The sequence below is a fragment of the Eupeodes corollae genome, chromosome 2 (genome assembly GCF_945859685.1).
Source record: "Eupeodes corollae chromosome 2, idEupCoro1.1, whole genome shotgun sequence".
In the NCBI taxonomy this organism is placed as follows: Eukaryota; Metazoa; Arthropoda; class Insecta; order Diptera; family Syrphidae; genus Eupeodes; species Eupeodes corollae.
The window spans coordinates 109,442,891-109,461,098 of NC_079148.1; the positions used below are offsets into that span (position 1 = coordinate 109,442,891).

General features: G+C 29.9%; 1 protein-coding gene across 3 annotated transcripts; it reads right to left on the reverse strand.

The window, feature by feature from the left end:
• Nucleotides 1–78: 78 nt before the first annotated feature.
• LOC129945320 (plasma membrane ascorbate-dependent reductase CYBRD1) lies at nucleotides 79–17,697 on the reverse strand. Of its 3 annotated transcripts, none has more exons than XM_056054984.1 (4): nucleotides 17,533–17,697; nucleotides 5,097–5,309; nucleotides 807–1,176; nucleotides 79–732 (listed from the first exon to the last, which is right to left on the reverse strand). In XM_056054984.1, the coding sequence occupies exons 2-4, from the start codon at nucleotides 5,302–5,304 to the stop codon at nucleotides 570–572; spliced, it is 741 nt and encodes a 246-aa protein (XP_055910959.1). In that variant the 5' UTR covers nucleotides 5,305–5,309; nucleotides 17,533–17,697; the 3' UTR covers nucleotides 79–569. The 3 variants fall into 3 exon arrangements, with proteins under 3 accessions (XP_055910959.1, XP_055910958.1, XP_055910960.1); XM_056054983.1 differs by lacking the exon at nucleotides 17,533–17,697 and adding an exon at nucleotides 5,454–5,886; XM_056054985.1 differs by lacking the exon at nucleotides 17,533–17,697 and adding an exon at nucleotides 5,766–5,870.
• Nucleotides 17,698–18,208: the final 511 nt, after the last annotated feature.

Below are 18,208 nucleotides of genomic sequence, written 5' to 3' on the forward strand. Positions count from 1 at the left end.
CTTTAATCTTTGCCGATTTTTAACCTTTTTAATAGTTTATTATTCGATTTTGTAATAATAAAAAAAATACTTAGAAAATTTCCATAAAGATATATGCGTACGTTTATTCAAGTAATTACTAAATTACATTTTTTTATATTTATTGTAAGAATTTACAATTAAAATTTGATGATGAGTTTATTTAAGTTTATTTTTATAATATTTAATAATTATATACACATAATATATGCACCACAGGACATTGTGCTTATGTCAAACGAATTTGTTTAGTTTTCTTACAACTAATTCCTAACACAAAACATTTATTACAAATTTATAATTATATGTACCAACATTATTATTTTTGAGAAACATAATACGTCTTTGTAATAGGCTACAAAAAATTGTGTGCAGTTGACATTTAATTTGAATAAAATATATAAATGTAAGTCTTTGAAAAATAATTGCAAATAATTAATACAACAAAAAAAAAACAACTCATAAAAGAAGATGACAACCATTAGGTAAGTATTTTTTATGAAATAAAGCTATCAAGATACGAGTAAATTAAATTTTATATTTTTCCAGCTTTACTCATTAACTCCGGTCAATAAAACTGCATCCTCTGGAATGGGTCGACGTTTATATTTAGGTTCTGTGCTTAGATACATAACAAGAGCTCCAAAAACAACCATTAATATTCCCATGAAATTAACCATAACTCCCGATGTAGGTAGAGCTGAGTAGGCACCACTAGAATAAAGTTAGTAATAATAAATTAATTTGAGTTATCTGGTTTTGTATGCTAATTTAATTTAAGTTCATACTTAGGCATCGAGAAAAATGCTTTCTCTGTTAAACCCGTCAGGCAACTGGCAATAGATAAAACGAATCCAAACAATCCGAAATAGATATGGAAGGGCATGAGGGCGATTTTGAAGTTTTCCTTAGCTCCAGGGTACAGATAGGCAACGAAACCACCAACATATTGACACAAGAACATAAAAATAGCAGCAGCTCCTAACCATGAATGCAGTGAGTATAAATTTGGAATGGGCGGTTCATGAAGATTGTGCGAATCGAAGGAAGCCTTGCCTCCAAGCAAAACTAAAATGAATGCTCCCATATGAATTGAAGCATGTGTGTACTTGAGGGTCTTCTTGCGGGTGTGGCGAAGACCACGGTAGATAAGAATTGCTAGAAAAAAGGTATAAAAAGTTAATTAAAACAAACATAAAAATAAGTATACAATTATATAAAATTAATATATTTTGGAAAAATTGATTTATAATTTGTCAGTTCTTAGATTGTTTATTTAATTACAATGTCGGTATAGTCTTTCAGCTGAATAACTTGTGAAAGACTTTACTTCTTGAAATCGAAGAAAGAAAAAGTCGAATAAATAAAAAAATTAAAATATTTTTAGAAATTAGGAACTTTTTCTGTTAATATTAAAGAATTGTTATGCTTGTTTTGTGCAGCAATCGCTCTATGAATCATTTTATGTCTTTAACAATTCTGTTTTTCTCCTATTTTTCAATTTCAATTTTTTCATTTCAAACCACTTTACATGATAAATAGTTTTTTAGAAAAATGTTTCTTGTTTGTCAAGTTGTAATGTTTTAAGTGCATTAAAAGCCTTTAAAACATTTATAATTCTTAGTAAATGATTTAAAATCACGAAAATAAATATAAACCAGCATAAAAGTGTTCATATATGCGTTTCGCCCCGATATAATGGTTGGGCTCATCAGAAATTCACCATTACACCTTCTCTTGACGCATATTTTCCCGAATAAATCGAAAATTCTTACGATCTGCAAAAATTAAAGCTGGGTAACAAAATGACTGACATTTATAAATACACTTAAAGGGTTTGCAATTTGCATGGTTATCATTGTAAACCTATACATTATACCATAGTTGAGTCAAAATTAATGTATAATGCGGTTTCTTGTAAGCAACTTACTAAAGCTTAGTATGCATCACTGGAAGATCATCCAATATTGGCAGATTTTTGGATAAACATTTAAACCAATTTTGTTTCAACCATGTAAACACCAAATCGTATCTGTCAAAAGTGACAGACAAAAATTGTCAGTCAATCGTCGGCAAATTTTCTATCAAAAAATCGTGAACAATCGTTTTATCTATGCACCAATTTTGTGTGTTTTCAAATAATTGGACGTTTGTTTACCAGTTTGATATTGGATGATGTTTCTTCCAAACAACATCATCCGAGTTTTTGAGCAGGAAACAGAAAACAAGAACAAAACTTTTCAGGACCTTAAAAGAATTTAAAAACTACGAAAATCGAAAGAAATAAAAAGTCACCGTTTGTCAAAATAACGAAAAAGAATTTATATAAACAAAAAAAAGTTGAAAAAGATTGTACGCATGAACAAATTTTACAATATAGTTGTTATTTCCTGCTTCAATCATGTTTCAGTATTTTGTATACTTTAAATAAAGGTTGAATATCTTTTTCGCAACACTAGTTTAAACAGCTGACTCACGTTTCATGTTTTGTTTCACAGTCAAACATCTTCACTTTGGTTTATAATTTAACCATGAATCGTCTTACAAACGAACAACGCTTGCCAATTATTGAATTTTACTATCAAAATGCGTGCTCTGTTAAGAAAGTTTATCGCGCGATTCTTCCAGCGAGCTGCGATGCTTATTTTTGGTTTAATAGGTACGTAAATAAGCAGAATTGTCAATTTTGGAGTTAATATTAGCCAGAAGCATTGCAAGAGCTACCAATGCATCCAAAAAAAGTCACAGTTTAGTGCGGTTTATGGGCTGGTGGCATTATTGGACGGTACTTATTCAAAGATGATGCGAATCGTAACGAAACTGTGAATGGTGAGCCCTACCGTAACATGATATGCAACTTGTTTTGCCCAAAATGCAAGAGTTTGATTTGCATGACATGGGGTTTGCACTAGACGGTGCCACATGCCACATAGCACGCGTAACAATGGACTTATTGAGAGCCGAGTTCGGTAAACGTTTTATTTCACGTTCGGGACCGGTTAAAGTGAGGGACTTATTGTTTGTGAGGCTATGTCAAAGCTCATGTCTATACAGACAATAAGTACCAGCCGAAATGTTGTATGCCAATATTGAACTATCGAATGGACCATTTGAGGCGCACTCAAGATTAACATTTGCATGAAATAATCTTCAAAAATTAAATTATATCAACCATACTATCGATTCAAATAAAGATTTCATGCATTTTTCTGAATTGTATATGTTTTTTTTTTTAACTTTCTTATAGCTTTTAAAAAATCGCCGTTTATATAATTTTAAATGTTTTTGACCGACCTATTGTTTTCATATCCAAAATTTCATCTGTCGAGCAAATTGTCTTTCATTGAGTCTATCAATTTTATTGTTTTCTAAAGTCTTCGTGACAGTTATTAATTGGAAGGTATTACCATAAACTTGTCTAATTTTTTGATAAAATCAACCAACCGTATAAATGGACAATTTTTACTTGATATAAAGTTGGCAATTGTCACCCTTTTGGAAGACTTTTGGCAATCCGTCCAATATTTCAAGATCTTAAAATCGTGTAATGAGAACCTAACATAAACAAGGTATTAATTTCTTTTTAAAAATTTATTTTAACACTGACAGGTATTTCACGCTCGAAATTTTGACAGTTGAACAACGTTAAGAAATACTGAACATTTATTTCGAAAGTGAGTGCCCCAATCGTGTGATTTTTTTTAAACAAGGCAACTAACTTGCCATCGATTTCAACAACTCGAAGTTTCAACACTTTCCTGAGAACAAATCTTGAAATAAAATTGGATAAAAAATCGACTTCTTTTATCTAGTTAGCTTAATTAACAAACAAAATTGTACTAACACGGTATCGGGAAACTCGCAAATTATTGTCGATAAACCAATGAATCCACATACAAAAAGTTTAATACTTAGACTTAAGGACTGAATTTTTTTTGAAACATTAAACATTAAACATTAAAATTCACAGATTGATAAATGACGAGAAATAACCACTTTGGGGCATTTTCCATTACCGCAGTTTGAATTTTCTTCTGATTTTTTTTACAGTTAGGTAGGGGAGACCCCTAATAGAACATGTTTTAAATATTAAGGCGAGGGATCACCTTTAAGTTAAAGAAACAAATATTTTCTTTTTCGGACTTAATCCTACTTTTTTTTGAGCCTAAATCAAGTTTTTTTTTTTAAATTAAGAAAACGGCGTACTAACAGCTAGGTATGTAAGAGGGGGCACGCTACCCCCTGCAAACCCCTGCTTGGGATCTCTATGGGATTTGGGGTGAGTGCGAGTTTGGGTATACGCAAAGTACTTTTTGCATTTGAGCACTAAAATCAAAGAAATTCCCAACAAAAAAAAAACAAGTATGACAACACTTAACAAAAAACATGGAAGAAATGTCAAAATCAACCAGTTTTGCGTGTTTTGTAGGTACAAAAAGTGAAATTTGAAAATTAATTTAATATAGAAATAAATGTTCCCTCACTCTAAAATTGCTATAGTTATTATTTATTTGCACATATCAAATAAAAAAAAATCGCTAGTTGAAATTCGTGCTCCGGTAATGTAAAGTTAAGCCACAACTTTTCTAAATTAAACAACACGAAACAAATTGTATGTTGGTTATTAAAAGAAACTAGCAACCATTGTTAAACAAAATCGAAGTTCTCTAACAGCGTTTTTTGCATATTTATTTCGAATTGAAAATCACATCTGGCAATCATACACATTTCACACCACTTTATAAAAGAGCAACAATTCCCTAAGGCGTGTGTGTGTATTTTTATCCAAATTGCTACTCGTACTTCGTACATTCAGTGAATTTTGAATTTTCATAATCAAAACAAACAATATTTTTATAATTCAGTATAAAATACTTGCACCACACCTTAGTTAATTGTTGCATATAATTGACGAACTTTTTACGACGTTAACAGAGAACAATAGAATGTTCTTATCTGAGATTATTTTATGTTTGTCAAGTTTCCGTATGTTTTTGGATGCATACCACAGCCTCACCCATATCGCGCGTCTGTTATCGTATCTAATTTTAGAATCACAACTATGTTTAAAAACTTACCATTTCCATATAAAAATACGAGTCCTATTGTCATTAACAATGGATGCCAATTGAATTCTATAGCTGGATTGCTTGTTCCCGCGAATCCTCCCAAATGAATGGCTATCCAGCTTGCCATTAAAACAATCAGTGTGATTCCTGAGAGTTGTGTTATTAGGTATAGAACCTTAAAGTTGCTTAGCGATACACTATCCTCAACATCGTCCATTTTGCCTAAAATGAAAATAGCATAGTTAAGTTAGGTATAGAGTCGCCAAGACGCCGCCGACACACAAAACAAAATTAGATTGTTTTTTGTTGGTTAATAAAATAAAGAAAAACGAACAACAATAATTAATTAATAAACGATGAGTCAACCTGTTTGCATTCGAGCGTTGTTTTCGACGTTCACATCGGTAGCGGCGTTTTCTCCTCGATTACGGATCTCCATGTCGTCTACAGACATGACTTGCGTTAGTTTCGGAAAGCTAGTTATTGTTGTGCTTGTCAGTGTGGCACTAAATCGCAGTTAGATTGTTAGTTTTAACTAACGGTGCATTAACTATTTCGCAATTGCACAAAAAAACAAAACTTATTAAAATATAGAAACTCGTGCGATGCACGCAAAAAAATGTAATCAATAAAAAATGAAAGTCCGAAAAAAACCAAAACACAAAAGACTACAATTACGGGCAGTCACTAGTCAGGCAGCAGCGCAGCGTACACAAGGAAAGTTCAATGGAATTGAATTTTATTTTTGTAGAGAAAATTCGGTCGTGAGTGTGCTTCGCTTCGAAGACTTGACGATATACTAAAAAAACAGAATATATCTGAATTTTCTCTAACCTAACCAAGAAGCAACCTACCATTCTGAGAGTGCTAGGCTAGGCAGAAGGCAAAGCCACCACAAGGCAGATGTTATTGTGCTCTCTTCTCTACTCTAACATACCCCAATTTCGATGTAGCTACTGCTCATGTATTTTAGGTTAGGTTAGGATTTGGGTAGGTTAGGTAGATATCTCGAATCTCGCTTTGTTCGAAGGATGATGCAGGGCAGGCAGACACAATAATTATAGCCCAAGTGACGCCGGCCGCCACCGCCAGGCTTTGTTGAGAATCAATAACTATTTATTACAGTAGAGGACTAATATTTAAACAACAAGACTGGTTCTCTGTTAAGTATTTGAATGGATTTTCCTATTTGATATTTTTACCTAAAGTTTACACGTTTTGATTTTGGACCAAATAAAGATGGACAACTTTGTATCAAACTAAAAATTGTTTGATGAAAGTGTCGTCATTTGAGGTTATGTAAATTCCTTACCTTATAGAAATGGTTTAATGCTTGGTGCGATTTAGAACTAACAACAACAACAAACGATCTGCCGCCCGAAACAGATTTTAATTTTTTTCTTTAATATGTCTCAGTTATCGATTTTATTTAAATTACTTTATTTGGCTTTTCAAAATATATTCTTTTAATTTGTTAAAATAATTATAAAATAGATATATTTAAGAAATTCTGGGTTTGTGTCTTAATAACTAATTTGGACTATATCGATTAGACTAAGATTTGTATACCTACATTACAAATTAAAAATAGTCTGTATAATACCAAAACTGTTATTGATTTGTTGAAAGTAATTGATTTTCGAAAGACATTAACTAAAAATTAAAAACAATATTTTGTATATGGTTATAAAGGGTGATTTTTTTGAGGTTAGGATTTTCATGCATTAGTATTTGACAGATCACGCTTGATTTCAGACATGGTGTCAAAGAGAAAGATGCTCAGTATGCTTTGACATTTCATCATGAATAGACTTACTAACGAGGAACGCTTGCAAATCATTGAATTTTATTACCACAATCAGTGTTCGGTTCGATTCGCGCTTTACGTCCGATTTATGGTCTACATAATCGACCAAGTGAGCAAACAATTAATGCGATTGTGACCAAGTTTCGCACTCAGTTTACTTTATTGGACATTAAACCACCCACACGAATGCGTACAGTGCGTACAGAAGAGAATATTGCGTCTGTTTCTGAGAGTGTTGCTGAAGACCGTGAAATGTCGATTCGTCGCCGTTCGCAGCAATTGGGTTTGTGTTATTCGACCACATGGAAGATTTTACGCAAAGATCTTGGTGTAAAACCGTATAAAATACAGCTCGTGCAAGAACTGAAGCCGAACGATCTGCCACAACGTCGAATTTTCAGTGAATGGGCCCTAGAAAAGTTGGCAGAAAATCCGCTTTTTTATCGACAAATTTTGTTCAGCGATGAGGCTCATTTCTGGTTGAATGGCTACGTAAATAAGCAAAATTGCCGCATTTGGAGTGAAGAGCAACCAGAAGCCGTTCAAGAACTGCCCATACATCCCGAAAAATGCACTGTTTGGTGTGGTTTGTACGCTGGTGGAACCATTGGACCGTATTTTTTCAAAGATGCTGTTGGACGCAACGTTACGGTGAATGGTGATCGCTATCGTTCAATGCTAACAAACTTTTTGTTACCAAAAATGGAAGAACTGAACTTGGTTGACATGTGGTTTCAACAAGATGACGCTACATGCCACACAGCTGGCGATTCTATGGCCATTTTGAGGGAAAACTTCGGAGAACAATTCATCTCAAGGAATGGACCGGTAAGTTGGCCACCAAGATCATGCGATTTGACGCCTTTAGACTATTTTTTGTGGGGCTACGTCAAGTCTAAAGTCTACACAAATAAGCCAGCAGCTATTCCAGCTTTGGAAGACAACATTTCCGAAGAAATTCGGGCTATTCCGGCCGAAATGCTCGAAAAAGTTACCCTAAATAGGACTTTCCGAATGGACCACCTAAGACGCAGCCGCGGTCAACATTTAAATGAAATTATCTTCAAAAAGTAAATTTCATGGACCAATCTAACGTTTTAAATAAAGAATCGATGAGATTTTGCAAATTTTATGCGTTTTTTTTTAAGTTCTCAAGCTCTTAAAAAATCACCGTTTATATGGTAAAATAAGTTTGATCTGTTTCCGTTCCCTTGATAATTGAGTGGAAAATAAATTTTTGTCAATTTTTAGTTGCATTTTTTGACGAAAATTATAATATATGGACTACGATATTTTGTATAGAACATTATAATTTCAAAGTCAAAACCTTCAATTGTTTCTGATATATTCGTGGAAAAATTCAATTTTTTACAAATTTTGTGAAGTATACATTTTGTAGATTTTAATCATTTAGAAAAAAGTGTGAACTGAACTTAAATGAACAATTCACAAAATTTTAAAAAATATGATTTTTATAAGATTAAATTAGTTTTAGACTAAAATATTCAATTGTTGCCAAGATTTTGCAGCCAAAAATTAATGTTTACCAATTTTAAGTAGTATATTTTTTGTAAAAAAAATAAAGTAGATTTTTCGAAAAATGTTACCAACTTTCAAAAACGTTATTCTTCGATGCATTGACAAATTTTAGTTTTATGAATTTATAAACCATATAATGTTAGGTTTAATTGAAGTCGCTAGCATAATTGATTTGCCAAGATTTTGTAGCCAAAAATTAATGTTTACCAATTTTAAGTAGTATATTTTTTGTAAAAAAAAGTAAAGTAGATTTTTCGAAAAATGTTCGCAACTTTCAAAAACGTTATTCTTCGCTGCATTGACAAATTTTAGTTTTATGAATTTATAAAACATATAATGTTAGGTTTAATTGAAGTCGCCAACATAATTGATTTAAAAGATATTTGAGGTCAACCAAATTGATCACTTTTTTAAGATTTCCATAGCAAGTTTTTTTTAATCGCTCCGATTCGTCAAATTGAAAATTTTGACATTCTTCGACGTTTCAAGGTCCCTAAAATCTTAATAAAAGATTATATACGTGATACCAAAAAGATACAATTTTGATACAAAATTCATCTAACGGTTTTTTTCATAAATCAAAAAACTGAACAAAAATAATTGTCGCCTCGAATAATTTACGAACAAAAAATGATTGTATCTCCAAAATAATTTTATGCAACGAAAAATAACTTTTTTGACATCAGGTAAAATTTAAAAAAAAAATCGAATTGACAGTTTTTTGCAAAAAATAAAAAGTAAAAAAAAACAATACTAAAAGTTGTTGAAAATTGATTTTCGAATCAAATATCATTTTAAAAATTATTGATATTGGTTTCAAACTAATTTCATCTGATAAACAAATATTGTTTTTGACATTCAGTAAATTTTTTCATAAAATATATATTTTCGATTTTTGATATTTCGTAAATTAATGAAGTTATTGACTTCAAAATCTAATCTTTATTTGTTTATAAAGGGAATAAAAACTTTTAAGAAATGATAGTAAAATTGGTAAAAATATGGTTTCGAAAAAAAAATAGATTTTGAAATGAAAGCAATTTTTGTAAAAATGGTTTCTGCTTCTCTACAGGTTATCTGCAGGTTCTTGAGATATGGCCGACAAAAAAAGTTACCCCGAAGCAAAGTATGGGCGAACTAACGTACGGAGCAATTACAATATTTTTATATGGAAAATTAAATATAGTATTTTGTATGAAGAAACGATGTCTTATATTAGTATGAAGAATAAAATACTTCTGAAAAAACCTTATATTTAATATTTCGTTAAAGAAAATTGAAATATAAATTTATGACTTTGTGAATTTATGACAAATATTTTGACTAAAAGGATGTTTTTTTTGAGAGATAGGGAAAAAAGAAAATGGGTTGCTTATGGGAGTTGGTAAAATATTTTACTAAGCATGGCAACCATACCTACTACAAAGACATGAAGTGTTTAGTTACAATGTTTCGATATACGGGCGGCAGGTATTTTATTTTTAGTAGTTTTTTTTTAAGTTTTTATATTTTTTAGATATAATTATTTTATTGTTTATTTCCAAGATGTTGGCGTCGTAATTTAAATGGAGCCAATTTAATCATAAAGAAAATTACAGGATGAAGGTTATACAGATATAAAAACCTCCATCTCTTCTATACGTCAAGGCATGGCTCCAAGATCTTATTCAACAAAAATAAAAGTGATAGCTATGTGCAACCAATCTGCAACACCATTTTTTAATTGTATCATTCATATTTATTGTCTTAAGTCTTAAGACCTTCATTCTCTTAACGCTTCAATTAATAAGTACATATTATATGAGTTTCTATTAAAAGACGCTTGTCTACTTTTTATATTGTTTTACTTTCAATTTTGTGTTTTATTTGAAAGTACTTAAATAATGTGACACAATTAAGCGGTCTTGCAAGGATAATTTCTTTATTAACTTTAAAAGTTGTTAATATACCACAGAAACACCCACGTCAGTACAATTGGTTGAGATGTCGTGAAAATATTTAAAATTAAATATATTTTAAAAATAGTATACATATAAACTAGAATGTAATTCTTAATTTTTTGTAATAATAAAATGTATTAAATTTTGAAAACTTATAAGAACAGACGGCAGTTATCAAACGTTCTTAAGTTAACAAATTTTAAAAGCCATACAATTATTGAACAGGGATTTTTATTCCAAAAGTCATTACTCAATATTGTTTATTCTGAGCACAAGAAACATTAATAGATTAAAAACACCCGATGGTCGAGACCACTCATTAAATTTATAATAATGTTAAAAATATTGAATTTTTAAATTTGGGGGTTAAGATTATTTATTATATTCACACCATCTTCGAGATATTTCTTTGACCTTTCTTTTTAATGATCATGAGAGTATATTTTAAAAGTCCAGTAAGTTGTTAATAAAAGGATTCGCCATTAGTTTATTTCACACGTTTGGCCCAAACAAATCTGTGACTAAATTGTGAAATTCTAACAAAAAATAATCACTCATTGCTCATTTAAAAAAAAAAAAAAAACGTTTATATTCAAAGATTAAAATAAAATACAAATAAAAAAACTAATTTAAAAATAGAACAAAACTAAAATATTTTGGTTTTATTTCTTGATAACCTTTCCATGCATGAGAAATAATTGCTACAAAACTATCACATAAATTAACTTTATAATTTTATGGGCAATTTTTGGTTTAATAAAGTTCTAGGAGTCACAATTTCGTCTGACACTACTTTTCACACATCTTTAAACAGTGGGGTGTAGATAAAAAATGCTCATTAAAATGTATTTTGATTGATCTCATTTTTCAGCTTGAAAATATTGGAATTTGAAGAAAACTACATACATACAAAGGTGTATTTTTTTGGCAAATTTAATTAAACTAAAATAACAAAAAAAAATGTCCAACGATACTTAAAGCATGTAATCTTAAAGTTTCAAGATTTGTCACATTTGGTTAGTTAAAGTGATTACAGCAACATTGAATAAATACATTTTTGATAATAACAGCTCTTTGGAATTAAAAAGTTTCATTAAGAAAATATGTTTTTTTTTTTTTAATTAAATATCTGTATGAACTTGATATTGGGGTTCAAAAGCTTAAGTTACTGAAGCATTGTTGTCTCATTATCATAACAATTTCATCATTTAGTGAAATTATAAACAAATTTCATAAAAAATACAAATGAAAATTTTGTTCATGATTTTTGAGCTGTTGTTGCAGAGGACCACACATAAATTCGAGAAGGAAAGCACTTAGTTTTGATAGGCTATCTTAGAAAAAAAATGTTTGTAATACGTTTGCCTTTTTAAAAAACGTATACCAAGTGTACTTTAAGGCAGATACAGTGACACAAATTATGCTTGGAATGCGTGAGTTACTGTTCCTATCGTCAAACAAAAATATGGCCCGGAAGGTTCTTTTTGGCTTATTTTATGGTAAACGACAATTTGAAAAATTTTGTTCAATGCTATTGAGATGGTATAGACAAGAACAACCAAAGTCTTGATAGAATGCGCAACTTTTTGAAAGACAATACGAGAGGGCACGTGATAGTAAAACAATTTTTTTTTAAATTAAATTGGGAACTATTTACAGAAGCTTAAAAAAATCTTTTAAACGAAATCAATAAAAGTACAGCCACAGACAAAACAAATAATTAAAATTTTATTATTTCTTGAATTGTAACGAAGATAAATGAATTTAAATGATCAAAAAAAGACAATGTATTTTAAGAAATTAAATTTTAGAAATGAAATGTTGCACAAAGCGAACAAAATAAACGTTGACCACTTTGAAGAATGTTGATAATTTATTATAATAATTAAATAATTTATAGCAGAGGCATAAAGGTTAATACTATAGCTTTCGTACTGTCTATCTCAAGTGTATTGACTCACACAATTATCGGGATTAATTTATTGTTCTAGAGCTTAAATACAATATTTTTTTTTTAGTACGAAAGTGTTTGGGCTTTTGAGTTTCCTTGTACCAGGAGACTTGTGAGTAAAACTTACAGTGTTGGCTAAAACATTAGCTACGAAAGCTACCTCCATATTTATGTCATTCAAAAATAATAACTCAAACAAATCACGTCAACTTTTTTCCAAAATTTAATACATTAGGTTTGTACTTCTAAATAGACCACAACAAAAATAGTTTTCAGAATGGTTAATTAAATATTGCATATGTACATAAGTAGGACAGTTAACACATTAATTTGTTGGTCAAAACAAAGACAACTTTTTATTAACATCTCTTATTTTATTATCCATTGCTCATATTAAAAGTATTTGCAAAAGAGTTCAGTTGAAGCTATATATTAGGTTGTATTCATTTCATGGGCAAGCTAATAAGTGTTCTTAGCTTACTTTTGTAAAATGGCCGGAAAAAATGCTCTATAGAAATAAAAGAAGAGGAATGAGCCAAATTAAAATATCGGAAAAATATTTCATTAAAAATTCATCGAGACAAAATAGAAACCCAACTCGACCAACTCGCGCAAGAACAATTCGGAGACGAGCTGTTGAAGGTAGACTAAAATCTTTTACAAGCTGTAAACAAATTATTTTATTTCAACCAAAAACAGGATAGCGAGTTAAAAATTTGCTTATCACCACATTAACTGGACCTAGAGAAAACGTATTAACATACTCTTTTTTTAGACAAGTCCAAATTCAATTTAAGGGTTCCGATGTTTTCCGTCGAGTTCGCAAACCAGCCAATAGGCACTAAATCCACGTAAGTCACCACGGAGGTAACGTAATGGTGTGGGAATGTGTTTCAGGGCATGGACTGGAAGCTATTCACTAAACAGATGGTACAATGGATTATGCACCTTGACATTTTGCAAAACTTAATCCTGCCACACGCTGAGGATCAGTAGCTTCTGAAATGGATTTTTCACAAGGGCAACGACCTAAAGCACACGCCCAAAGCGGTTAAAACGTGATTGCATAAAAAACAAAATTGACGTATAACAATGGCTTGCACAGTCTCCAGATCTCAAATCTATAGAAAATCTTTAGGAAATTGTAGATCGACAATTTGTAAGGATTAATAGCAAAACTAAAAACGATCTGTTAAGTCAAATTAAATTAACTTGGGAAAGTATCTTAAACAGCAAAATAAGCAATTTAATTGCTTAGAGCTTTGCCTTATGGTTTTTTTTTACCGTTAGTAGAATTTTGATTTTTTGAATTTTTTGTAGTACCCGTGGCATGATGGTTAGTGCGTTGGACTGTCATGCGAGAGGTCTTGGGTTCGATCCCTGCCTATGATACCTAAAGTTTTTTCACGGGTACTTCCTCTTGCGAGGAATTGACAATTTCTCCAAGAGTAATTCTTGTCATGAAACGTGCTTTCTCAAATTTGCCGTTCGGATTCGGCTTAAAACTGTAGGTCCCTTCCATCCCTGACAACAGTACTCGCACACAGGAATGGTTGAGAGTTGTCAGTCACTAGGACCTAGTTCTCAAACGTACTGTTGCGCCACCCAATTAATTTATTTTTTTATTTAATAGGTTTTTGCCAGGATTGTCAAAAAATTGCTCGTACATCAATCAAATGTTCGTACACTGTTCTATTCTATAACAAAATGGAAATAACGGTTCTTCTTGCAATGTACATTGTGTACTGTAATGATATTAAGAGATCTAGGCTCAGTATACCGTGTTGGATTGATCTTTTCAATTGTTTTTTTTTCTTATTTTGCGAAGTTTATTTTTAAATTGGAGGCTTCTCATAAAAAAGTACCTCTTGAAGTAAGAAAACTGATTTTTAAACTAAGAAACGACGGAAAAAGTTATGCTGAGATATCGTCAACTATTGGTAAACCACGGTCTACAGCTCAATATGTATGAAATTAAAAAAAAGAGGCTGGGATGCGACCCACACTGATAACTTCCCATCCCGTCTGTCGATTTGTCTTGCTTAAAAGTTTGTCTATATGTACTCGTATCAATTTTAACAAATTTGCGTACTATTTTTTGTAGATTTTATTTTTTTTGAAAAAACGGACTGTTGGATTTTTATATAAAAATTACTGAATATTGAAAACAATATTTTCTGTGAAATAAAATAAGTTTGAAGCCAATATTTTTAATTTTTGAAAAGCTATTTGAGCCGAAAGTAAATTTTTACCAAGTTTCAGTATTGTTTTTTTTTAGAGTTTTATTTTTTGTAAAAAAAATTGTCAATTCGATTTTTCTCAAAATGTGTCTTAATGTTGAAAACAATATATCTTATAAGAAAAAATTAGCTAGAAGCTATTATCTCAAAGTTTTTAAAAGATATTTGACTCGAAAATCATTTTTTACCAACTTTTGTTAATTTTTTTTTCGGTTTTTAATTTTTTTGTAAAAAACTGATAATTCGATTTTTTTTTAAATTTAACTAAATGTTGGAAACAAGATTTTTTGAAAGATAAAAGTAAATTAAAGCCAATATTACAAAGTTTTGAAAAGATATTTGAGTCGAAAATAAATTTTTACCAACTTTTATAAATTTTTTTTAGGTTTTTATTTTATATAAAAAAACTATCAATTCGATTTTTCTCAACATTTTTCAAAATGTTGAAAACAATATTTCTTATAAGATAAAATAAGCTTGAAGCCTAAACTTCAAGTTTTTGAAAAGAAATTTGAATCGATATTCAATTTTTACGAACTTTTAGTAATGATTTTTTTTAGATTTTTATATTTTATAAAAAAAACTGTCAATTCGATTTTTCTCAAAATTTTATCAGATGTCAAAAACATTATTCTTCGTTTCAGTCGTAAAATTTTGGAGGTGACAATTTTTTTTTCAGTTTTATTGATTTATAAAAAAACCGTTATATTGATTTTTTTCAAAAATATCCCTGTTGGGTATCACGTTACAATATATTATATACATTTTTTCAAGTCTCTAGCGTTTTTGGTTCGTAAGATATTTAGGGTTAACGAAAATTTTCACATTTTTTTCTAAACTGCTATGGTAAAAAAACCACCCACGCAATTTTCTTGAGAGCCCTTTCTGCATCTTTCTGCCTTATTATCTGTATAACAAAATTTATTTGAAGTTGATATCTCTTCTGGTTCTTTCAAACTCTTTTATTTTGACTCTAGGGATCTTGAAATGTCGAGAAATGTGAAAACAATTTTGCGCAACGGAGAATAATGTTTTTACATCTGATAAAATTTTAAAAAATCTAAGTGACAGTTTTTTTAAAAAAAATAAAAATCTTAAAAAAAACATTACTCAAAGTTGGTAAAAATTGAATATCGATTCAAATATCTTTTCAAAAACTTACATATTTTATCTTATAAAAAATATTGTTTTCAACATTCTGACATATTTTGAGAAAAATCGAATTGACAGTTTTTGTACAAAAAATTAAAAACCTACAAAAATTTAACAAAAGTTGGTAAAAATTGATTTTCAACTCAAATATCTTTTCAAAAATGTGAAATATTGACTCTACTCTTATCTTTAAAAAAATATTGTTGTTAACATTCAGTAAAATTTTGAAAAAAATCGAATTGACAGTTTTTTTACAAAAAATAAAACTCTAGAAAAAAACAATACTAAAACTTGGTAAAAATTTACTCAAATAGCTTTTCAAAAATTAAAAATATTGCCTTCAAACTTATTTTATTTCACAGAAAATATTGTTTTCGATATTCAGTAATTTTTATATAAAAATCCAACAGTTAGTTTTTTCATAAAAAATAAAATCTACAAAAAATAGTACGCAATTTTGGTAAAAATTGATACGAGTACATAAAGACAAACTTTTAAGCAAGACAAGTCGACAGACGGGATGGGAAGTTATCAGTGTGGGTCGCATCCCAGTCTCTTTTTTTGTTTTGTTTTTAATCCTCATATAATAAACAATATAATACTTTAAATACCTTAGCTATTATTTTGAAGAATCACCTGTACGAACAATTTTTTGATATAGTGTAGGTATATTTAATACACTATTACATAAACCATTTTATTTCTTTTTTTCATTAGAAAATGTAAATAATTATTTAAATTTTAAAATCAACAATTTAAAATAATTTAACCCTTAACTTGTTTTTCTTTATTATTTAATAATAAAAGTTGCTTTTGTTTTGGCCAACTCAAAATTAAGATATTCCAATGGAATGAACTACTTTGCTGACCAAACGAACGCACCTTTTTTACAAATACAATAATAAATGTATTTAAAAATCCTCCGACATGGAAACGTATACCAAGCCCAGCTAGTTGTCTCAAGTTAAGTATTTGCAAAGTTGGTATAAGTATTTTAAAAAGAATTGCAAAAGTACAGCGTGTTTAAAAAAGCTCTTTGTATTTCAAGATACAAAAAATAAATATATCCAAGATTGGCAACACTTAATATATTTGATAAATTAAGTAAATAATTTGCATTTCAATCAACTTTCAGACCCTACTTCTTCGCAAAACTCCAACAAAAAGTTAATTTTTACGACTAAAAAACAAAATGTTTTCTATTTTTAAAAAAGATAAGACCATCTGTTTTCCAGACAGTAATGACAATACAATAATGACAGTACAATATTTAAAAAAAAATAACATGTGTAAAGTGCCTTTTCATTATTTCCCTTCCATTGTAAGAACAATGCATGATGGTGAATGGTTGTTATTAATCAGTCTTGTTTTACAGTTAAATTTACTATCAAGACCTGTTGCTTTGTTGGTATCATTTTTTGCATGATGACAATGGTATTCACCACTTAAATATTTAAGATAAAAATAATATTTCTCTTTCGATTTAAGACGTCAAATATGTGTATGCGAAAGTATGTGGTTTATATTTTATTGATCCTTCAAGAATCGTGCAAAGATATGTACCTAGGATGTTCACATTTCATCACATTTTATTTAAAAAACTTCGAGATGGATCTGTGTGACAGACATTTTAATTGTTTAAACTCTATTATTGGGAAACACGCTTAAGATTTTAAAGTAAAAGTAATAACAATAGTTCTGAAGTTCAAGGGCATAGGTTTAGTTTTTCGCTTTAAAATGCACATATTTTTGCAATTTTTCAACACAATTCAATAAACGCCTATGACGAATTTGCCGAATCTGCGCGATAGCTTACCTTATAAATGTTTGCTTTTTTTCTCAAGAACTTTTTATAACATATGTTTGTTAATATTATTATAAATTAATTTCACTTTTCACTTTGATTAACTCACTGTAAATAAAAGTAAACTAAATATTCTTAGTGTGAGTACCAAAGACCAAACCAATCTGCTTCTGACAAAACCGAAAACAATACCGCGAGCGAGACGAGAAGCAACAACTTGTCATGGATTTTTTGTTGTTGTACTGTGATAATCGAAACCAAAAAATAAAAAAAAACTGAGAAAAAAGAACACGAAAGTTTGTATACGTGTGTGAAAATGGAAAAAAGAGAGTACCCTTTCGGTTTATTATTTAATTGGCGTTGCCGTTATGTCACTATTTATGGGTATTTAGCACGAGCTAGAGAACATCTTCTGAAGTTAATCTTTCACTCTGAACTTAGTTGCAGTTTTCAACATAATTTACATTACACATTTTTTAATCAAAACCTAAAGAGTCGTTTCTGTTATAAGTAACACTAGTAGGCAAGGTTTACTTCCTGACAATAAAATTTAACTTTTTCTATGGGTTTTGATGGCTTTAATTCAAATCCGACTTCAAAATTAATGTATCACATCACGTTTTTTGGATATTGCCTTTTTAAATTAAGAAAAAACACTTATAAAAGGCTGGGGAAGTTGTGCCATGTC

Coding starts and splice junctions, on each gene's coding strand:
- LOC129945320 (XM_056054983.1), bottom strand. CDS start 5,541: ATGTCTGTAGACGACATGGAGATCCGTAATCGAGGAGAAAACGCCGCT. Junction 1,177..5,096: donor CGTATTTTTATATGGAAATG/GTAAGTTTTTAA, acceptor CCTTTTTTCTAG/CAATTCTTATCTACCGTGGT. Junction 733..806: donor GCATTTTTCTCGATGCCTAA/GTATGAACTTAA, acceptor ACTTTATTCTAG/TGGTGCCTACTCAGCTCTAC.